This window comes from Neovison vison, chromosome 4 (assembly GCF_020171115.1).
Source record: "Neovison vison isolate M4711 chromosome 4, ASM_NN_V1, whole genome shotgun sequence".
Taxonomy (NCBI): domain Eukaryota; kingdom Metazoa; phylum Chordata; class Mammalia; order Carnivora; family Mustelidae; genus Neogale; species Neogale vison.
Window position 1 is genome coordinate 74,036,848 of NC_058094.1, and position 18,598 is coordinate 74,055,445.

At 44.5% G+C, this 18,598-nt stretch overlaps 1 protein-coding gene across 2 annotated transcripts in view; it reads right to left on the reverse strand.

Annotated features, from left to right (window-relative positions):
- Positions 1-18,598, reverse strand: part of CHD7 (chromodomain helicase DNA binding protein 7) — a 188,987-nt gene that overhangs the window by 115,820 nt on the left and 54,569 nt on the right. For both annotated transcript variants that reach the window (XM_044245545.1, XM_044245544.1), the window contains exon 2: positions 8,230-10,065. In XM_044245545.1, coding sequence (XP_044101480.1) covers positions 8,230-9,891 — 1,662 coding nt within the window. In that variant the 5' untranslated portion in view covers positions 9,892-10,065. The remainder of the gene's footprint in view (positions 1-8,229; positions 10,066-18,598) is intronic.

Genomic DNA, 18,598 nt, shown 5'->3' on the forward strand with positions numbered 1-18,598 from the left:
TTTCTTTCTTTCTTTTTTTTTTCCAATTTATTTATTTTCAGAAAAACATTATTCATTATTTTTTCACCACACCCAGTGCTCCATGCAAGCCGTGCCCTCTATAATACCCACCACCTGGTACCCCAACCTCCCACCCCCCCGCCACTTCAAACCCCTCAGATTGTTTTTCAGAGTCCATAGCCTCTCACGGTTCACCCACTAGCACCACTCTTAGTAGCAGCCCCAGTCCCTAGAGGGCTCTCCTGCGTTTTTCACACTAAGCCAAAAATAATAATAATAATAATAAAATAAATATATGTGTGTGTGTGTGTGTCTGTGTCTGTGTGTGTACATGAAACCGCACCCACGGTGATGCAGCCTCACCTACTTAAGTTCTGCAAGGCAAAGCACAAGTTTGCTGCTGACTTCCCTCACTGATAAAGGAACGCTATTCAGTAACAAAGAAGAGTGAGGCCTCTCTCCGCGGTTACTTAGAGACTACCAATAGATTGACAGCTGTAACTACAGCAAATGGAGAATAATATTAAGATGTGAAGATTAAGGTAAATTCCCCAAGTTAGGTCTAGCAATGCTTTTCCCCTAATTGTCCTCCTGACTCACTTCCCAATTTTCCTTCCCCAGCTAACTATTGCTCTGCAGGGCCAGAAATGGCCTTTCTGAGTGACTGCTAAGATGAAGAAGAAAAAAGCAGCAGAGAAGAAAAAGGGGAGAGGAAAGGGAGGCATGTGTAAGAGTAAAGATGAGGGCTTACTCCCTTATCCTTGGAGAACCAATTTCATAAATAAGCATTAGTGATGGTGAGGCAAACGGAGATCCTGAGGGGGGCCGGGGGCAGGGAGAGGAGAATAACTACTACAAGTAGCCAAAAGCCGCTTGAAACTAGAATCTTGGAAATGGTTATAATCCACTTTCCGAGAAACTCACAAGAAAGCAAAATGGGCACTAACACCTACGTTGAAGTTTACTGTCATAATCAAACAGTTTAAAATGTATTTGTATGTGCACAGACTTATCTATATCTGACTTGTTTTCAAAAAGAACTCAAAGCAACTGCCGCTGAAAGAGTCTGGCTCTGCACTCCTCCGTCCGGCAGCCGCACTGGGCTCTGGGTCTGCCTGTGATGGAGAGACAAGCACGGATGGGCTACAACGAGAAATGTGTGGAAAATACATGCTAGACTAGATTTCAAGTACTTGTTTAAATATCTAATTAGTAATTTTTTACTGACGATGTGTTGGAATACCACCTTCGATATACCAGGTTAATTAAGCATATTACTAAAATTAATTTTACTAGTTTTTTTTTTTTCCAATGTAACTATCAGAGAATTTAAAGCAACACATGTCCTTTACATCTGCAACTCTTACTACATTTCCATGGGACAGCACTGGTCTAGAACCCAGGCGGTACCTGAAGAAATGACAGCCTTTGTTATCTAAAAAACAGAACTCCCTGTCCATTCCTTTATCTCCTCCCTGCCTTTGCCCACATGCCAACCTCTGTCCTTCATAGAATGCTTAGCACATAACCCTCAATAAATATTTCTTTAATGGAATTGAATGAAAACAACAAGATAGAAGATTGAAATGCAGTACCTAAACACGGCTTCTTAAAGGTTAAGAAAATTCAAGGCTGCTTAGGACACTTAGCCAATGGTTACTATCAGGGCTTCAAAAGTAATTTAAAACACTAACTCCTTGTTACCTACAATATTTTTGACACTCACAGAAAACAATACCCTTTTACAAAATAAAAGCCACTAGGAGACAAGGCTACCGTTTAGTATGCGGCTCACTTCATGCTTTCAGACAGGGGGTTGAAAGGACAGATAGGGCAGATTGTTTTCCTTTGCTTTAACTCTACACTTGGTATTTTCCATTTTAACCCACTGAATCTCTGACCTCTGGGATAAACCAGCTCTGCTGAGCGAAGACACAGGGAGGTTCTCATTAAGCTGCAGCATACACAAATTGCAACAGAAGAAATACCGAACACCCTTCACCGAAAAACAACAGGCCGCTGAGAGCACCAGATCCACCAGTAAAGCCAAGGGCAGTCAAGGACAGATGGCTTACTGTAACCAAGGTATCGTGAAGAAATAACCAGCAAGCCACCAGCACATGGGGAAAGCGACGCCTCCCCTGACTACCCTTACCTCTGCAGAGCATGGTGGGGCAGGCTTTTCCACCAAGGTCTTAACTATGGCTGCCTGTTCTCTGAAGATGGTTACACTCAGGACAGCCCCTGAATGCCACGTAGGTCAAAGCTGGGTTTTCCTTAGATATATTTTTGCGCTCCCCATCTCCACTAGACATCTGTGGGGGTACGAAAGTATGTCAAGAGTGATATTCACAGAGATGCATCTACTCTCTATTAAAAAGGCCTCTTTCTCTACTTCTGGTCACCATTTGCATAAATGAGGCTTGAGATGCACAGCCACATTTTCCATAAAATTTACTTAGTAGTTGCCAATTACTCCACGCATGTCTGGAATTCTGTATTTACTAGCTGTACTGAGAGAATTTCAGAAGAATAGTCACTCTACTTGAAATTCACCAGGAAAGGATTTTCCCAGAAAAGCTATTTTTTAAAAGATACTTAAAAGATGTCATGGAAAGAGAGAGAACTGGAAAAGTTACAACCACTGATTTGTCTAGTTGGTGTTAATTTTTTTTTTAATCTCCTGGGGAAAAATTAGAACACAGAAATTATTACCCATCTCCCCAACCTTAAAGGTTCTTTAAAAAATTTTTTCTGCTTCTATTTCCTTGACCAGGACAGTATTTCAGGCCCAAATTAATGAAAGGGGCACAAACGTATTCAAAATGTAAGTATTCTAAGGATACAACATTGCAGATTCTAAATTCTACCAGGAGTTGCCCTCCCTGAGCCAAATCTGTGAACGGAGATACCTGTGTCTTGTGCAGTAGAACTTACTCAGAAACTGAGGGATTTGCCTTTAACTTGAAGGACAACCCACTTAATCAGTCTTTTTCAGATACGCTCTTCAAAAGGACAAAACGATGCTCTGTACTGTCCTTCTAGATGGCTCTCACCTACAGCCACCGTGCACGGAGACACATTCCATGGTCCGCTCTCCTCCCACCCCCATGGTGCCACATCCCTGCCAAAAAGCTCCCAGTGCACCCCACAGGCACAGAACCTGCCCACAAGGAGACTACACAGCTTCCTCTCCCACACCCCAGCCCCTACTTCTCAATGACACTGCGGCACTGGGGCGCCATCTCCACACTATTTCCTAAGCCTTAAACTCTTCTCCCTGCCCCCCTTTCACCCAGCCTCCTCTCAACCCGGACTGATCCCTCACATCTCACTGAAGCCATCATTTCCCCCAGCTCACCCACCCGACCTCCCACCTCACCCCCACTAAGAGTGGAGTGGGAGCTATTTCCAAAGCACACAGTGCTTATTCTTGCCGAGTGCCTTCCATGGCAGATGCCTGCCTACCCCATCCACCCCGCTGCTCCCAGCAACCCCCCCCACCCCAAACAAGCTGTTTCTGTCTCTCCTAAAGGGCAATATTATTGGGAACCTCAATATCTGGTAACTGTTCCCTAAAATCACAGAAATGAAGGCAAACAACTCTGACAATAGTTAACACTGCAATAAGTGTTTAAGTGATTTTTTTGAACTTTGCAACAAGCAATTCTGAGCATTGGCCCAGTGATAATCTTTGTGTCCCCACCATGTCTCTGACACCATGTTAAATATTAAAAGATATTATTGCTAGTCTCGCTACATCTCAAACCAGGGAGGTAAATCTACCCTCATTTTACTTCTTTAAGACTCAGTTTGCTGATTTATTTACAGAGAGTGAGTGAGAGAGCGAGTGCGCGAGCAGGGGAGGAGCAGAGGGAGAGAATCTCAAGTCAACTCCAGGCTGCATGTAGAGTCTGACACAGGGCTTGAGCCCAGGACCCTGAGATGATGACCTGAACCAAAATAAAGAGTTGGGCGCTCAACTGACTAAGCCACCTAGGCACCGCAGCCTACCCTCATTTTAGGGAAAAAAACAAAACAAACAAACCAAGGTCCTGAGGTTAAGCCAGCTGCCCGAGCTCACAGGGCCAGTGGTTAGTGGTATTTTCACTCAAAATCTGCAGACTCCAAAGCCTGTACGCTTCTCTTCATGCTGGTGGTTCTGAGAATGGGACTGGGGCTCTGGGGTCTGTGTGATGGAATCTGCCTCCCTCTCATTCTCTCTAAACGAGCATAAGCAGACTCTTCTGAAGGCCCATAACTCGCACGCAGACTCTATGCAGCAGCAGATGTCAGAATCCAACATTTGAGAAAATGTAAAACAATGCCTTTCTTTTTTTTTGTTTTGTTTTGGAAAACAGTTATTTTTCATTTAAAATTATACTGATGTTAACACACAATGGCTTATTATTTTTAAGGTTTGGGACACCTGGGTGGCTCACTCAGCTGGGTGACTGCCTTCCACTCAGGGCATGATCCTAGAGTCCTGGGATCGAGTCCCACATCAGGCTCCCTGCTGGGGTGGGGGGGATCTGCTTCTCCCTCTGACCCTCCACCCTCTTGTGCTCTCTCTTTCTCTCTCTAATAAACAAAATCATCAAAAATAATGAAATAAATAAAATTTATTTATCTACTTATTTTTAAGTAATCTCTACATCCCACGTGGGACTTGAAATCACAACCCCAAAATCAAGAATCATACGCTCTTCCTATTAAGCTGCCCTGGTTTATAATTTTTAAATTATCAACAAGTAAATATTTCAAACTGTCCTCAGTTTAAATATAAGACAATAAACATCAACACATATAATCCACTAAATGAAAGATCTTTGGAGTCCTCAATAATTTTTAAGCATGTAAATGGGTCTGCAATGAAAAGGTTCAGGAACTGATATCCTTCCTTACTATCTACTAAAAAGAAATATAAGCTAGGTTTCTTTCTTCCCTTGTAAACTACACCAAATAATCAGGATAGTCTGGAGCTAGCAGCAAAAACTATGTCCACTCCACAACAAGCATTACAGTCCAATGAACTCGGGCCTTTCTAACATTTTCCTTTGTTGACTCTTCAACAAAAAGTTAAATTCATCTTTAAAGATACTTCTGTGTGTTATATAATTAGAAAATACCTGTTCAGAGCCCATGAGACATTTAAAAGGCACAGGTTACATTTTTAAAAAGCGGAAAATTCAAGCTAAAAAAGCCAACCATCCTATCTGAATGTGGTAATTCAGCAAATCACATCACTGATTTCAACCTCATCTGGCCATTCCCCTGCTACACAGCATGGTTTTGAACCACCATTCTATCATATATGAAATGCAAAATAATTTCAGTAATTCTAAAGCAAAACATAATTAGATAGATATATTTGCTAGAGCTGAATGTGAGTCATTCACAGGGAGAGAGAGGTTTTTAGGATTATGCGACAGCACTTCGAATCACCACATCATTATCCTCATCACACCTGTCAACATGGGCTAAAGGAGGGGAAATATTTGCACAAATCAAATTTAATGTTTCATAACTAAGGCTATATTTAATCATATTTAACCTGTTCCTTAAAAATAAAAGAAATTTTACTTTGTATTTACATGTGAAATGACATAATTATAAAGTAAGGTCTGTATTGCAGGAGATCAGAACGAAAGCCTGGAGGAGAATTAACATGAGTACACCCCATCAGCTGGCACTATGCTAAGCACATGGTATATATTAATTTCAACACCTTTTGGGACAGGTACTCTCTCTCCTATTTTGCTGATGAAGAATCTGAGGTTCAGAGAGGTTAACTTGCCTGAGATCACCAAGCTAATAAGTAGCAGAGCTGAAATTCGCACACTTTCCTGACTATAAAGTTAATGCTTTTCACAAGATTTTATACCTCCCTAGAATTATTTTCAGAACTGAGTGCTTCAAAATCTGAAGAGAATGAAATGAGAAGGCAAATACCACAGACAAAACATTTTTAAGGGCAACTGAACTTAAATAAAAACACCTCAAATGTACTTGTTTACAAACATCCCTAAAACAGTTCTGAGTTTGTCCATAATGGCATGCCCAAGAACATGGCACTGGAGATAAAGGCAGCTACATCTCGTGTCCCCCAGAGTCTAGAACCTATGAAACCCTCCAGTACTGAGCGACTCGAACGCCACGCGGACTCGCATCCATCCTCTGACATGGCTGTGGGGATGTTCTGTGCTCTGAAAACTAGAGAACGCTGGAGAAGATCAACAATCCCCACCTAGAGGTCGTATTACAACCACAGGGGGATCTCCTTCAAACTGTGCTCGTCCTCCAGCGGAGCGAGAAGATGCTGGAACGAGAAGTCAGAACCATTGCTCCGGAAACATCCCTTACCCAATAAGATGCTTTCTGAGAAACAAGAAAAGAAAAATTCCTGGAAACAAAGTCACATTCATTTCTGCCTTAGAAAGCACCCCAGCTGGCTGGCCTCAGGGATGGCACTTTCAGTGAGCTCTGAAGAGGGGCATCTTGCCTTGAGATTGATATAAGAGAAAACAAATCAGCAGGGTTCGATCTTCTCCGCTAACTCCTCTGCACACATGTCCCCCCTGAGGCTCTCTGCTCCCAGCCTCTTGCCAGATTGGCTTTCTCACCTCCCCCTTTACTTGGTGCAGGAGCCACAGGGCTCACAAGCCCTTTCCCATGGGCTGCAGGTTGGGCGTCTGCTCCCAGGGGAGACAGGGAGCAACTCTCTCCCAGGCAGCTCCCACTGACCTCGGGGGTCCTCCTGAGAATATCCCAGTGTGCCAGATCTCTAGAAGCAGTTTCCCCCAAAACCCCTACGTATTCTCGTGTCCCGGGTCCCTAGGAGACCTTCCTGATCTCCACTCTCCTGCTCCCACCAGGGCTGAGGCTTCGGAGTCTCTGTTGTAAACGTCTCTCCACTAGGGCTACCCCACACAGATTTGTTTCCTGACCAAAACTTTCTACTTTCACATTGCTTTAATCCCTTCCTTTTCCACTCACCAATCCCTGGTGCAAACTGCCCTTGCAGCCCTGCACCAGAGGCTCACAGTTCAACTTCTGGTCCCCCAGGTTTCTGTGGACTGTCTAATCAATACCCCGAGGTCCCCCCACTGAAGCCTGAATTCCTTAGAACAGAACACAAGACCTCCACCATCTGGCGTGCCCTGTGGCAAGCTCCAGATCCCATGCCCTCAGTTATCAAATCATCCCCAAACCAGAAATGCAGTCCTCAGCTCACTTTCCTGGCTAAGTCCTAGCCAAATGCCAACCACCCACATCCCCGGGTATTTCCTGTCTCTGGACACTTGTCACATAACCAAGTGTAGTCCTTCAGTGGGCTTCTCCTTCCACACCGATTCTAAGTTCATTAAGAACAGCTCTAAGATCACCTCGTATGCCATCCAAACTTAAGTAGAAATCATGGTAGAAGACCAATACCTGTTTCTGAAGAGCATGCAGAATGGTCTGTACCTATACAGATTATCAATATAACTTCCCTAGACCGAGGGCACAAACACCAACATTTATAAGGGACAGACATCTCTGTGACTACAAGGGCTTGAAACGTAAATGTCCGCTTGTAAACTCGGTAGGACAACAAAAATCCCAGCTTACGAAAAGGAAGACTCCTGTTGTGGTGCTGGGTACCCAAATCTCTTAGAGACCAAACATTTTCTGCAGATTAATGTCGCCTATGATTTTCTACACTTTGCAATTTAAGTTCACACTAGCATCCAATAGCTGGTAAAATAAATATTACAGAAGAACACATTTTGAAGCTTCCCAGGGGGAAAAAAAACAAACCATAATGTTCTAAAAGAGGTGGGAGGGACTGCCACAAACACGGAAAACTTTGCTGGAAACCAAGCTCCGTGTGTTCCGAAACCAGACAGGCAAAGAGAAAGAACAGGAGTCCCACGTCCCTGTCCCCGCAGGCAGCGGCAACTCCCGCAAGCAGAGCCCCGGGATTAGTTATCTAGGACGTGTCTGCAACACCCCCCCACAATGCCTGGGACAGAAGGATTCGAGACGCTCTGAGTCGGTGAACAAACAGATAGGCCAGCGAGTGAGACACTCCCGGAGAAAACTGAGATTCTCGCGCAGCTTACAGATGAAAATGAAGGCGCTCCTAACGAGGAAGCTTTCTGTGAAACTCGGAGGAAAGTATCTAGTAGGGAAGGTTACCGTGTTACCCTTTCTACTGCGAGGCAGGCAGGATCCGAGTTCCCTTACCTGAGGCACAGGCACTTTCTGCGGGGTGTTCTGGGGTGATGGGTGGAGCTGTGCCCAAGGCTGGTGATGTGGGTGTGGGGGTGAAGACTGGTGGTGCAAGCCCGGGTGAGGCTGCATCGGTGGGCAGGTGGGCAACTGCTGGAAAGACGGCTGCTGCCCAGGATGCTGTTGGCCGGGCAGCAGTCGCTCCTGGATCGCTTGGGGATCTGCAAGGCCAACACCGGGACAGCCGTTCGGTCTCATGTGCCCGGCCAACTCCCTTGGTGCTGAGGACATGCCCATAAACGGACGAGACGGCTGCAGGTTCCTGGGGCCCATATTCCTCTGTCCGATTCCCATGGCACCGGGGGGCTGGTGTGGCGGCTGAGGGTGGGGCATATTTGGATAACTGCTAACTTCCATCGGCATGCCGGCACTTCCGGGCCTGACCTGCGGAGGAGGAGTACCTGCCGGATTACTCATCGCTTTCATGGGTGACATGGGAGGTGGAGAGGCATAAGTTCCCTGAGGCTGTGAAGGATGCATAGTTTGCGTGTTCATTTGGTTACGGGAGCCGCTGGGGTGCATGGGCTGCTGGTGCATTAGTCCCTGACCACTGTTTGAGGGGAACCCTACAGCACTGGGGTATCTGGGTACGGACTGATTCATTGGAGTATTATTTGTAAGGCCTAAATTTTGATTCATCCCTGTATTGTTAACTAATCCCTGATTTAGGTTACTGTAAGGATATCGAGAATACTGCCCTGAGTTGTTTATAGTAGGTGAGGGGACTGTCTGGCTCCGAGAACTAAAGGTAAGGGTCTGTGGCCTCACGGCCCCTTGCTGAGGAGGATTAGGGGAGAATCTGGGACTGTGGGCAACGGATTCTCCGTGGAGAGCAGTAGGGGGGTGATGGTGGAACTGCTGCACTGAGTGACGCAAGGAAGGCGCCATGCTGGGGCTCTGCGGGGGCACGTGGGACAGGTGGCCGGGGCCCGACGTGGCGATGAAAGGACCGCCCTGACTGAGGCCCTCCTGGCCTTGGGGAAACTGGCTCATCCTCTGCTGGGGCTGACCGTGCTGCTGCATGGAAAAATCCCCACGGGCCATGTAGCTGCCCATCTGCTGCAGGTGCTGAGGGTGGCCCTGCGCGGGGGGCCCCGACGGGGCGGGCTGGGGCGGCTGCGGCTGGGGCTGCTGCTGGTAGGGCGCCCGTATCTGGTCCGGCACCTGCACGGCCCGCGGGCCCCACATGGAGCCGCCGTCCACGAAAGACTGCCCGTGCCTCTCATTCTGCAGGCCAGGGTAGACTCCCATCTGACCGCCACCACTGCCGCCGTGGGGGACCTGAGGGACGGGAGGGGCGTGATACTGCGAGTGAGGAGACGCGAGCCCGTTCCCAGGGGCGCTGCTCATCATCCTGTTTGGCTGATCCATCAGATGCATCTTTTGTTGCTCGTACTGATTATAGTGATCGAAATGGGTCAACTTCGTCTGATTCTGATTCGTGGAGGGATGATGAAGGGATGGCTGCAAGGAGGCAAAGCCCTGGTCTATCGGCATTTGCTGACCCATGGGGTTCACGGGATTTTCAGGGTAACCACATTCTCCAAGGCCTTCGAGGCCTTCACTGAAAATATTCCCATCCTCGCCAAAAAGACTCATCATTCCCGGATCCGCCATCTTCTTCCAACACACGGCTCCTCCACACTACAGCTCAGGAGCTTGTCTGGGCTTCACCTCACCGAGGTGTCTGTCCTCAAAGCCTATAATCCTTAACTAATCTTCTTCATGTCATTCCGTATTTCTTTAATTCTCTTGGACCCTGCAGTGTCAGGCAAAGTCTGGATATAGGTCCTAGAAGAGAGCGGGGAGTGGGGGAGGGGGACGGGGGGGGGGGAGAAAGAAAACAAAGAATTAGGAACAAATGATAAAAACTGCCAGTATTTTACACATTTGAATTTGGTTTCCATCAACAATACTAATCTAGCCCCCTTGCTGAGCTGTATTTTATAAATCTAGTTCACTTTAAGAGAAACTCATTAGCTTCTACCAGAAGCATTATTATGATCGGTTACTTAGAAAGCAAGCAAAACACTAACCTTAACCTTAAATTAATCCATTCACTCCACTTCCTAGCGCTCCATTCTTGGATGGAACAGAACAAAAGAACACAACATGAAGCAGCGGCAGCTGCCACAGCAGGCAAGCAGATGCATGAATATAGCCAAGCAGCCCATCTGCTGAACTAAAGCCCTGGAAATGCTCTGGTTACCAACAGCCCGGCCTTAACCTTATTCCCCTGAGCAGTGTAATCAGATGAGCAGCCGAGGCACCAAGGGCTGTGAAAAGCTCAACTTAGTTAAATTGACTAGAGGATTATACAAATAGCAAAATCAGTCATTTCGTACAAATTAGATATTTTCGGCCCACATACATCTACGTGACAGCAACAGAGGTGTCAAACAAGAACATGTCCACAATGACGTTCGACAAGGGAGCGTCCGTGATGATGGTGGGAAGCATGCCCTCGAACAGTATAATAACCTCATAAGTCCATTACGTTCAACGGCAGGGATATACAAGTTGCAAAAAGAGATCAAAATAAAAGTTTTCGTTCTGCAAGAAGACCAATTTCACTCATGGCTCTGGGCCCAGCGCGTCCCCACTCTGCACTGGCGACTGAGAGGTCCGATCACAGGTCACGGTTCCCCAGCAGGTGCCAGACCCTGGGGATGGACCCAAAGCCCATGTGACCGCTGAGAGAGACCCCAGCTGCATGGAGTTACTGGACGATGACTGTTCTCATCAGAAGAAACTGAGAACTCCCCTTTCCCCCGCCAAACCAGTCAAAACTGAAAATCACTTTAACGCAACAAAGTTCAAATTATCCATGCAGGCTTCCCTCTTGCCTTTTCCTCTTCAGAGACAAGGCAGGATGAGAGCCGTGGGAGAAAAGCAAGACCGTCAGCATCCTGTGTTTATGGCACCAGGTATGTATGCTACCTACTGCTCTACATTTTATTTAAACGGTTCCTAAGAGATTTTGCGCATCTGATTAAAATAACCAGTTAAAGAATGCTTCACCAATCAAAAGAGGAAAGTGTTTTTGTCGAATGCTAATTAAATCAACAACCTAATAAAGAACTAATTCACATAGGAAAAATGTCCGAAATCTTAAACATCTTTGGAATTTAACTCATTTTTCCTCTTTCATAAGTCTACGAAGCATTGTGATACTGCCCAACTTGAAAAAAGCAGTATCTTGCTGAAGAATTTCAAAAGTGATGTTAGAAACAGGCTCAGTCATAAATTCTACTGATACCAGCATGGGAATGAACAACGGGCAACCAGCACTGCTGAGAACTTACCGGTAAGAGAGAGAGAAAGAAAACCCAGTTCTGCCTGTCCTACTCTAACATATTCCTAACAAGGGGAGAATTTTGCTTACAGAAAACGTAAACAACATTCCTGTTCACTGTCAGAACTACAGACAGAACACCTGAGAAGGTCTGCAGGTCTGCAGTGTTTAGGTGACAGCTGTCAGCTAAAGTCAGAGGTCTCCTCACTCCGCCGCTAACTGCCATGAATTTTCTGATCGACTTTCTCCAAAACAGAGGTCAGAAGGGTGAAAATAAGGTGAGCATGAAAACCATTTCATTTACCGACATGCTGCTTTACTACATGACCACTTTCGAATCCAAAATAAAGAGACGCAGAAATCTTCAGTGCCAAATGCATCAAATATCTATAAACTGAATTTCCCTCTGAACAGCCTAAGCAGTCGGTCTTCATTTACGGAAGACCCCTTCTAGCTTTCAAGGAACTAAATCTTACAGTGCACTTGCTAATAGCTTAAACTAGCCGTGCAGACTTACCACCTACCAAAGTAACCTTTCAAATTAGCTTAAGGAAGGCACTGTCTACTCATATGGACGGATAGCCTGGTTTCATAGGTTAACGGCTTCCCCCTCCAGGGTCCCCCACGCATCACAGGAGGCAATGCTACTGCGTGCACGGGGCCCCCCGCCAGCTCTGGGGGACAGGCACGGATGGGGAGGGGACGGCCTGGTCCACTGAGCCCAGAGGCACAGCGAGCCTGGAGCAGCAGCTGCAGGCGCTGGCGTTGACGCTACTTTGTATGAACTTCAGGCTGAGCAGAAAGGAGAAAGAGAACCTGCCTACAGGCTCCGGAAGGGACAGAACAGAACACTCACTGAGAGTAATCCTACCTGACGCATAGGCTTCCAGTTAGCCAATCTTTCCGACAAAGACTCACTCCGTTTCCCAGCAGCAGGAAAAATGACAGCACTACCTGGTATCCAGCAAACGCCACCACCCGCCACAACTGAGCCCACCATCAGGGGAGCTCTGGGCACAGGCGTTCAGAAACTGCAGCTTGAGCCTATCCTTAGTGACCGCTCCTGCGTGCCGGGACGGCCACCACCACCCTTCTGCCCCTTTTCTGACCTCAAGACTTGGCTGGCGACTATGCTAGGAATCCATCTGGTAGCTGGATTTCATATTTCTGATCTGAGCTAATCTAATTAATTTATTTTGGTCTTTTTTAATTTGATCAAGTCCATTTGAATACCCACTTTCCTAAGTCACAGCTGCAACATATAATTTTGTTTCTATCAAAGATACTCATTTAGAACTCCTTTTTGGAGGCTGGCCGCTTCTCTACATTCAGTATCTACATTTTCTATATCTAGATAGATCAGCTATTCAATGAGCCATCAAACCAGAGCCATGTCATTTTAAATTTTGTAGTAGTCGCATTTTAAAAGTAACCAAAAAAGAATGAAATTATGTTTAATGATAAATTTTATTTAACCCAATATATGCAAAATATTACCACTTCAAAAATGGATGAGACTGTTTACATTTTTTGATACACAGTCTGAACCCAAAGTATGTATTTTACACTTGCAGCATATCTCAATTTCTACTGGCCACATTTCAAGAAAAAAATGTGCACTTGGGGATAGCGGCTACCATACTGGACAGCACAGTTACAGATTATTGAAAAGAAGACTAGAAATTCAAGTTGTCAGTGGTCTCCAATAATTCTCATAATTATCACTCAGATAATAAATATCCAAGTTGTCTTTATGTTTGATTTGGCTTTAAATAAAAAAATCAAGCTAAATCCCAAATCACATTTACTCATTCAAAATACACGTACTGAGTACCTACAACGATCTAGCCACTGGTCTAGGTACCAGAGATATATCAGCAAATAAAAACAAACAAAATTCCCTTTATCCTCATGGAACTCATCTGTAAATGATGACACTTAGAGAAGAAAGATTCGGAGGTGATGAAAATTTAGGATAACATTTTACAAAATATTTCTTGGGAATTTATAATGACAAGTGTTTTAACTATGTGTCATATTAGATAGTAAACAGTACGGAAGCATACAGTGAAAGCATAATAATGTAAGTTTCCACGGAGCGCCCTACTGGGCACGGGGTATTTTCTGAGACAAGAATGACAGTGCAGAAAGCGCATGCACGTCTGGGGGTGAAGAGGGGCCCACGAGACAGCTCAAGCAAGAGAATCGCCCGCCTGCAGTAGAGACCTCACTGTGAAACCTGTTATGAAAATCTGAGAATTAGCAAGTACTTTGGGGACCTTCTAATCCAAACCCCTATTCCTCTAACAGATTAAAAAACCCTTTTATAGACTAAGAGAAGTAAATGTCTTCTAAAAAATATTTTCATGACAAACAATATCCAAAGACAAAAGAGAGATATATGGAAGAAATGGCAGCTTACTAGTAAGAGCAAATTACTAAAGGCCTAAATTGGGGTCTGTTTTGTTCAGGTAAGTCACTAAACTGCTGACACCAACAAACAGAAGAGAGTTTCCTTTCAGACAAATGTTTTTAATTATACTATTTATAACTTTAAGGAAGCAAGCACCTATTAGCACCATATTGAGGCTCCTGGCTGATTCTTGGGGGGGAATAAGCAGGATGAAAACCGGCAGATCCTACAAAACAAGTAAGCCACATGCAGAGGACCAGGGATGAAAGCAAGAGACGTACAACAAGCCAGGATGAAAGAAATAAGCTGTGCAAAAATATATATTAATATCTTGAAGTGAATTTCTGACCACCTCAAACTTACATAAAAGATGAATGCTCAACTCCGCTGCTCTTCCCAGAGTAATACGGCAGTTCTGCAGCCAAGCTTCAGTGTGGTATCACAGTGCCTGGGAAGCCGTATTTTCCACAGTCCAGCCACTTCTTATCCAATTGTGTAAGTAGCGTGCTACTCTGGGGCCAACTTTTTTCATAAATAGCCAACATATATGGGCAAGTGTGGGATCAAAGGATAACTGCCTTTTAGATGATGAAGACTCTTTTGTGTTCTGTAGCTTGATTTGTAATTGTTCTTTTTAAGTCTCTTCCCCCCACCTCCAAAGAGCCTGAGGCATGTAACACGACTGTGACAGTGATTCTTGGGATTGGGTAAAGCATGTATCAGCATTTCTGTGGCCGTGTCTAGCAGCTGGAGAAACACATGTAACCAACCAAGTACAACCTGGGAAGAGGCCTCTCCATCATCAAGGCTACAAATTGTATCAAAAGCAGGGAGAATCCATGAGCCGATGGGTGAACACACGCACGATAAAGGACTCAGCACCGCTGAGTATTCATATTCATGGATCTGCTAGATCATGAGGCCTGTGGACAGTGATGCCCACTAATGGCCCCCAAGAGCCACTTGGGAAAGAGAACGTCTACCCAGGCCAATGCTCGCCATGGGAGAAGGTATCCAACAGAAATGCCTCAAAGTCAGAAACATCAGTTGATCCCAAGTTCATTCTAGATTTGCCTCATGGATCAATTGGTGCCCCTTCTGAACCCCCCACCCCCCACCCAGGGAAAGACCACATTTTATTCCTCATTAGTATGTTCAGGCAACGCCAATATGCTATGGATGGACTATCCCACACAACAGCCACGAGCCACATGTTGCTATTTAAATTAATTAAAACTAAATAAAATTTAACATTCAGGAACTCAGTCACACAAGTTACATTTCCAGTGCTCGCTGTGCATATATGCACTGTGCATACACGGAACATTTCCGTCATCGCAGAAACACCTATGGACAGCACTACTACATATTTCTTGTTAGAGGTAACCTTTTTAGACGAACACCATATTAGATAGTAGAAATTTTCTTTGATGAAAAATATTTTCTCCTGTTCAGAGTTCAAAGCACTCCTTCAAAGGTCCATACCTACCCCTTGTGATGAAATTTATAGTGCCTATTCCATTTAACACATTTTATGTTAATTAACTATTTTTCAACCTATAAAATTTCCTTGTGTAATATCACCCAACATTTTCTATTTCTTAATGAATTAATTCTTGTTATGTTAAGAATGAGTCTCCACTATACAAAATACAACCCTTAAGAAGAATTAATTTCAAAATCCTTTTCACTTATAATTGCCATATTACCATTGCCCTTTAATAAAGTTATTTGCAAGCTTAAGTTTTATAACCAAGAATCTATGTAACTATAGAGTAAGGCCACTATTTTCCTTATGGGCTTTGTATATTACTTTCATTCACAATTTTATTGGAAGAAAAAAATATAGAAAAAACAAAAAAGGACTTGAAGTCCTTCAGAAGATCTATGCTGGTCCAATCACCCTATGAAAAATTTTTTAAAAATAATTTTTAAAAAGGTAAAATTGCATTTACAGTTGGCTTCCATTTATAACACTAGATAATCGCCCAATTTTCTGGTAACAATTGAAGAGATCCATTTTGTACAGGAAAAACTATGCTCAGAACTGACGTTGTATGAAGTGATGGTGGGCTTCACACCAGCATTCATTCATTCATTTCATTCATTTAAAAAATATTTAATGAGTGCCTACCCTGCTTAACACATTTACCAGACCTCAGGGACAGAGTTGAACAGGACAGGCATGGCCCCTGCCCCGTGCAGCTTGCTATTCTAATAAATGCCCCTTGGATGGCCTGCGTATCCCAGCCACCAACCAACCTGCTAACCTGGCTGCCTAGTGCACTTCTCTCAGTTCACACCGCCTCTGATGAAGTCAGGCCTTCGTGTGTTAGTCAAGGACAGAACATGAAAGGCTGGCTGTTTCTCCCAAGTCCAGTCTCGACAAGTTCACACAGCTGACTGATCTTCCAAAACCCAAAACACATCATCTTTCTCCCCTGATTAAAATCCTTGAAGGAGTTTCCACACTTCGCATCAAGTCCAAATGCTCCAGCATGGGGGAGGCACTTCATAATCGGATCCCTGTCAACCTCCATTCTAACCCCCAAGCTCCCCAAGCACAAATACCTGGGCTGGGTCTATCAAACCACGGGAAGTTTACCAACAAGCGAACGTTCACTTCCTCACACCTTCCTTGCCATCCCACCAGCCTCCTTACCCCTCCACCCTCACCCCATCACTGTCCAGTCTGGCACCTTTTTTCCTCTCAGTTCCTTTGTTACCACCTTTGTGGGGAAACTTCCTGACTCTCCGCCCTTCTCCTCCTCAGGCTGATTTGGAAGCCCTCCCTAGTATTTGTGCTGCACTGGGGAAAGGGCTACAAAACCACTCAGCACGGTTGCTCTCCTCTGTTTCCTTTGCCATTTTTGAAGGGGGTCCCAGAAGTGCGGGCACTTCCTAGGAGCTGCTGAGAGATGCAGAATCCTGGGGTCCTAACCCAGACCTCCTGACCCAGAATCTGCATTTTATTAACATACACCCCTGTTGATGCCTGTGCAGATGAAAATTTGGGAAGTCCTGCTCTCAAGACTCAGGCCCTCCAGCAGCTGTGGCTCTCACTGCTCCTCAATCAACACGAGAATGAATAACCAACAATGAATGACTCATCCCAAAGAATTACAAAGCAAGTAATACAAAGTTGTACTATCTTACTGTTTGGGAAAGGTAGTCCTGGCATTCCTGACCAACAAAGAAACAAGACTAATGCTGACCTCATCCAGAAAATTAGGAGGACTCCTTAGCGACAAATTTTAATTTGCAATAGTTTACAAGGACTGGGCTCTAAAAGTGGCTTAATTTTAAAGATACATCCATCTGCTTGCCAATCATTTTACATGACCCGCCCCCCAAAACTGCAGTTAACATTGATAGCTAACGCCGTGTTACCTAACACACTATTTCACAGGTTTCTTGCAGAAATCTTTCAGTTATTTCTACATAACTTTGAGAGTCTGCATATTCTGAACTGCTTTTCAGATAAAGATGGTTCTTTTTTCTATATAATGTTTCTATATAATACATGGATGTCCTGCTGATCACAAACCATGGGGCCAATGGTTTCCTCCAAGGCAATCAATGAAACAGCACTCAGCTAACAGTTCATACCAAGTGCATGGCAACAACACTAATTTTTTTTTCTAAACTGGCCAAAAGGTACATACTGTCCTATAAATAAGTTGTGCCACTACACCACAAGAATCCTGGAAATCAATGTCCCTTAGAGAACAAGCTTTATGCCCTGCAATTCCACATTGAATTATCACTCTGAAATTAGCTCCTTCAAAGACTAAGCCCACTGAGAAGGCAGCCAGCAGACAGCTAACCTGCTTGTCCCACCACAAGACATAAGAACACGTCCATAGTGACCTTCCTTCCATACACAACTTTGCATGGCCCAGCAAAAGACCAGTACATTCTAAAAGCACTGAAAGTATTCAACATAATAAGGCAAAAGAAATGAGAACAAACACCTATAAACATATCTGTACACACCATATCCATATATGTAAACAAGATATGTATCTCTGTAAAATATGTGAATCTACCCCATCTTCTTAATGCTATCGTAATTGTATTACAGACAAGGAGGAAACCAACCAGAGAAAGGTCCACAAATAGATAAATGATAACTTTTTTAGTGTAATTTATCTGGGACAGGGAAAAACTAAACTTCAGAAATATATTTCAATCCACCTAGCAAGGATGTTTATTGGACAGACTAATGGAAGAGTAATACAAATTTTACAAAATTTGGTGACTGCTGGGTACATCTAGCATAATACTGTAAAATATCCTGGCATACTTTAAACAAACAAAACACGGGTGATCTATAAAGGCAAATATGTCACATGTTTATTAGCCTATTTAAAAATCGCCATTTGAAAATGTATTTCCCTATTCGCTCTATCTAGACCTATTTCAAGCAACTGACTACACACAAACACACACCATCTGGGTGAGAAGAGAATAGGAGGAGGGAAGGAAGGAGCTGCCTAGGGCCACCCTCTGTCCAGGGGTGCCCTGCTGATCACAAACCCTTATAAAGCTGATCCTGAACCACTGAGAGATGCCACAGGGGGACACAGGCTACAGTGCTGAGGGGATTTAATTTA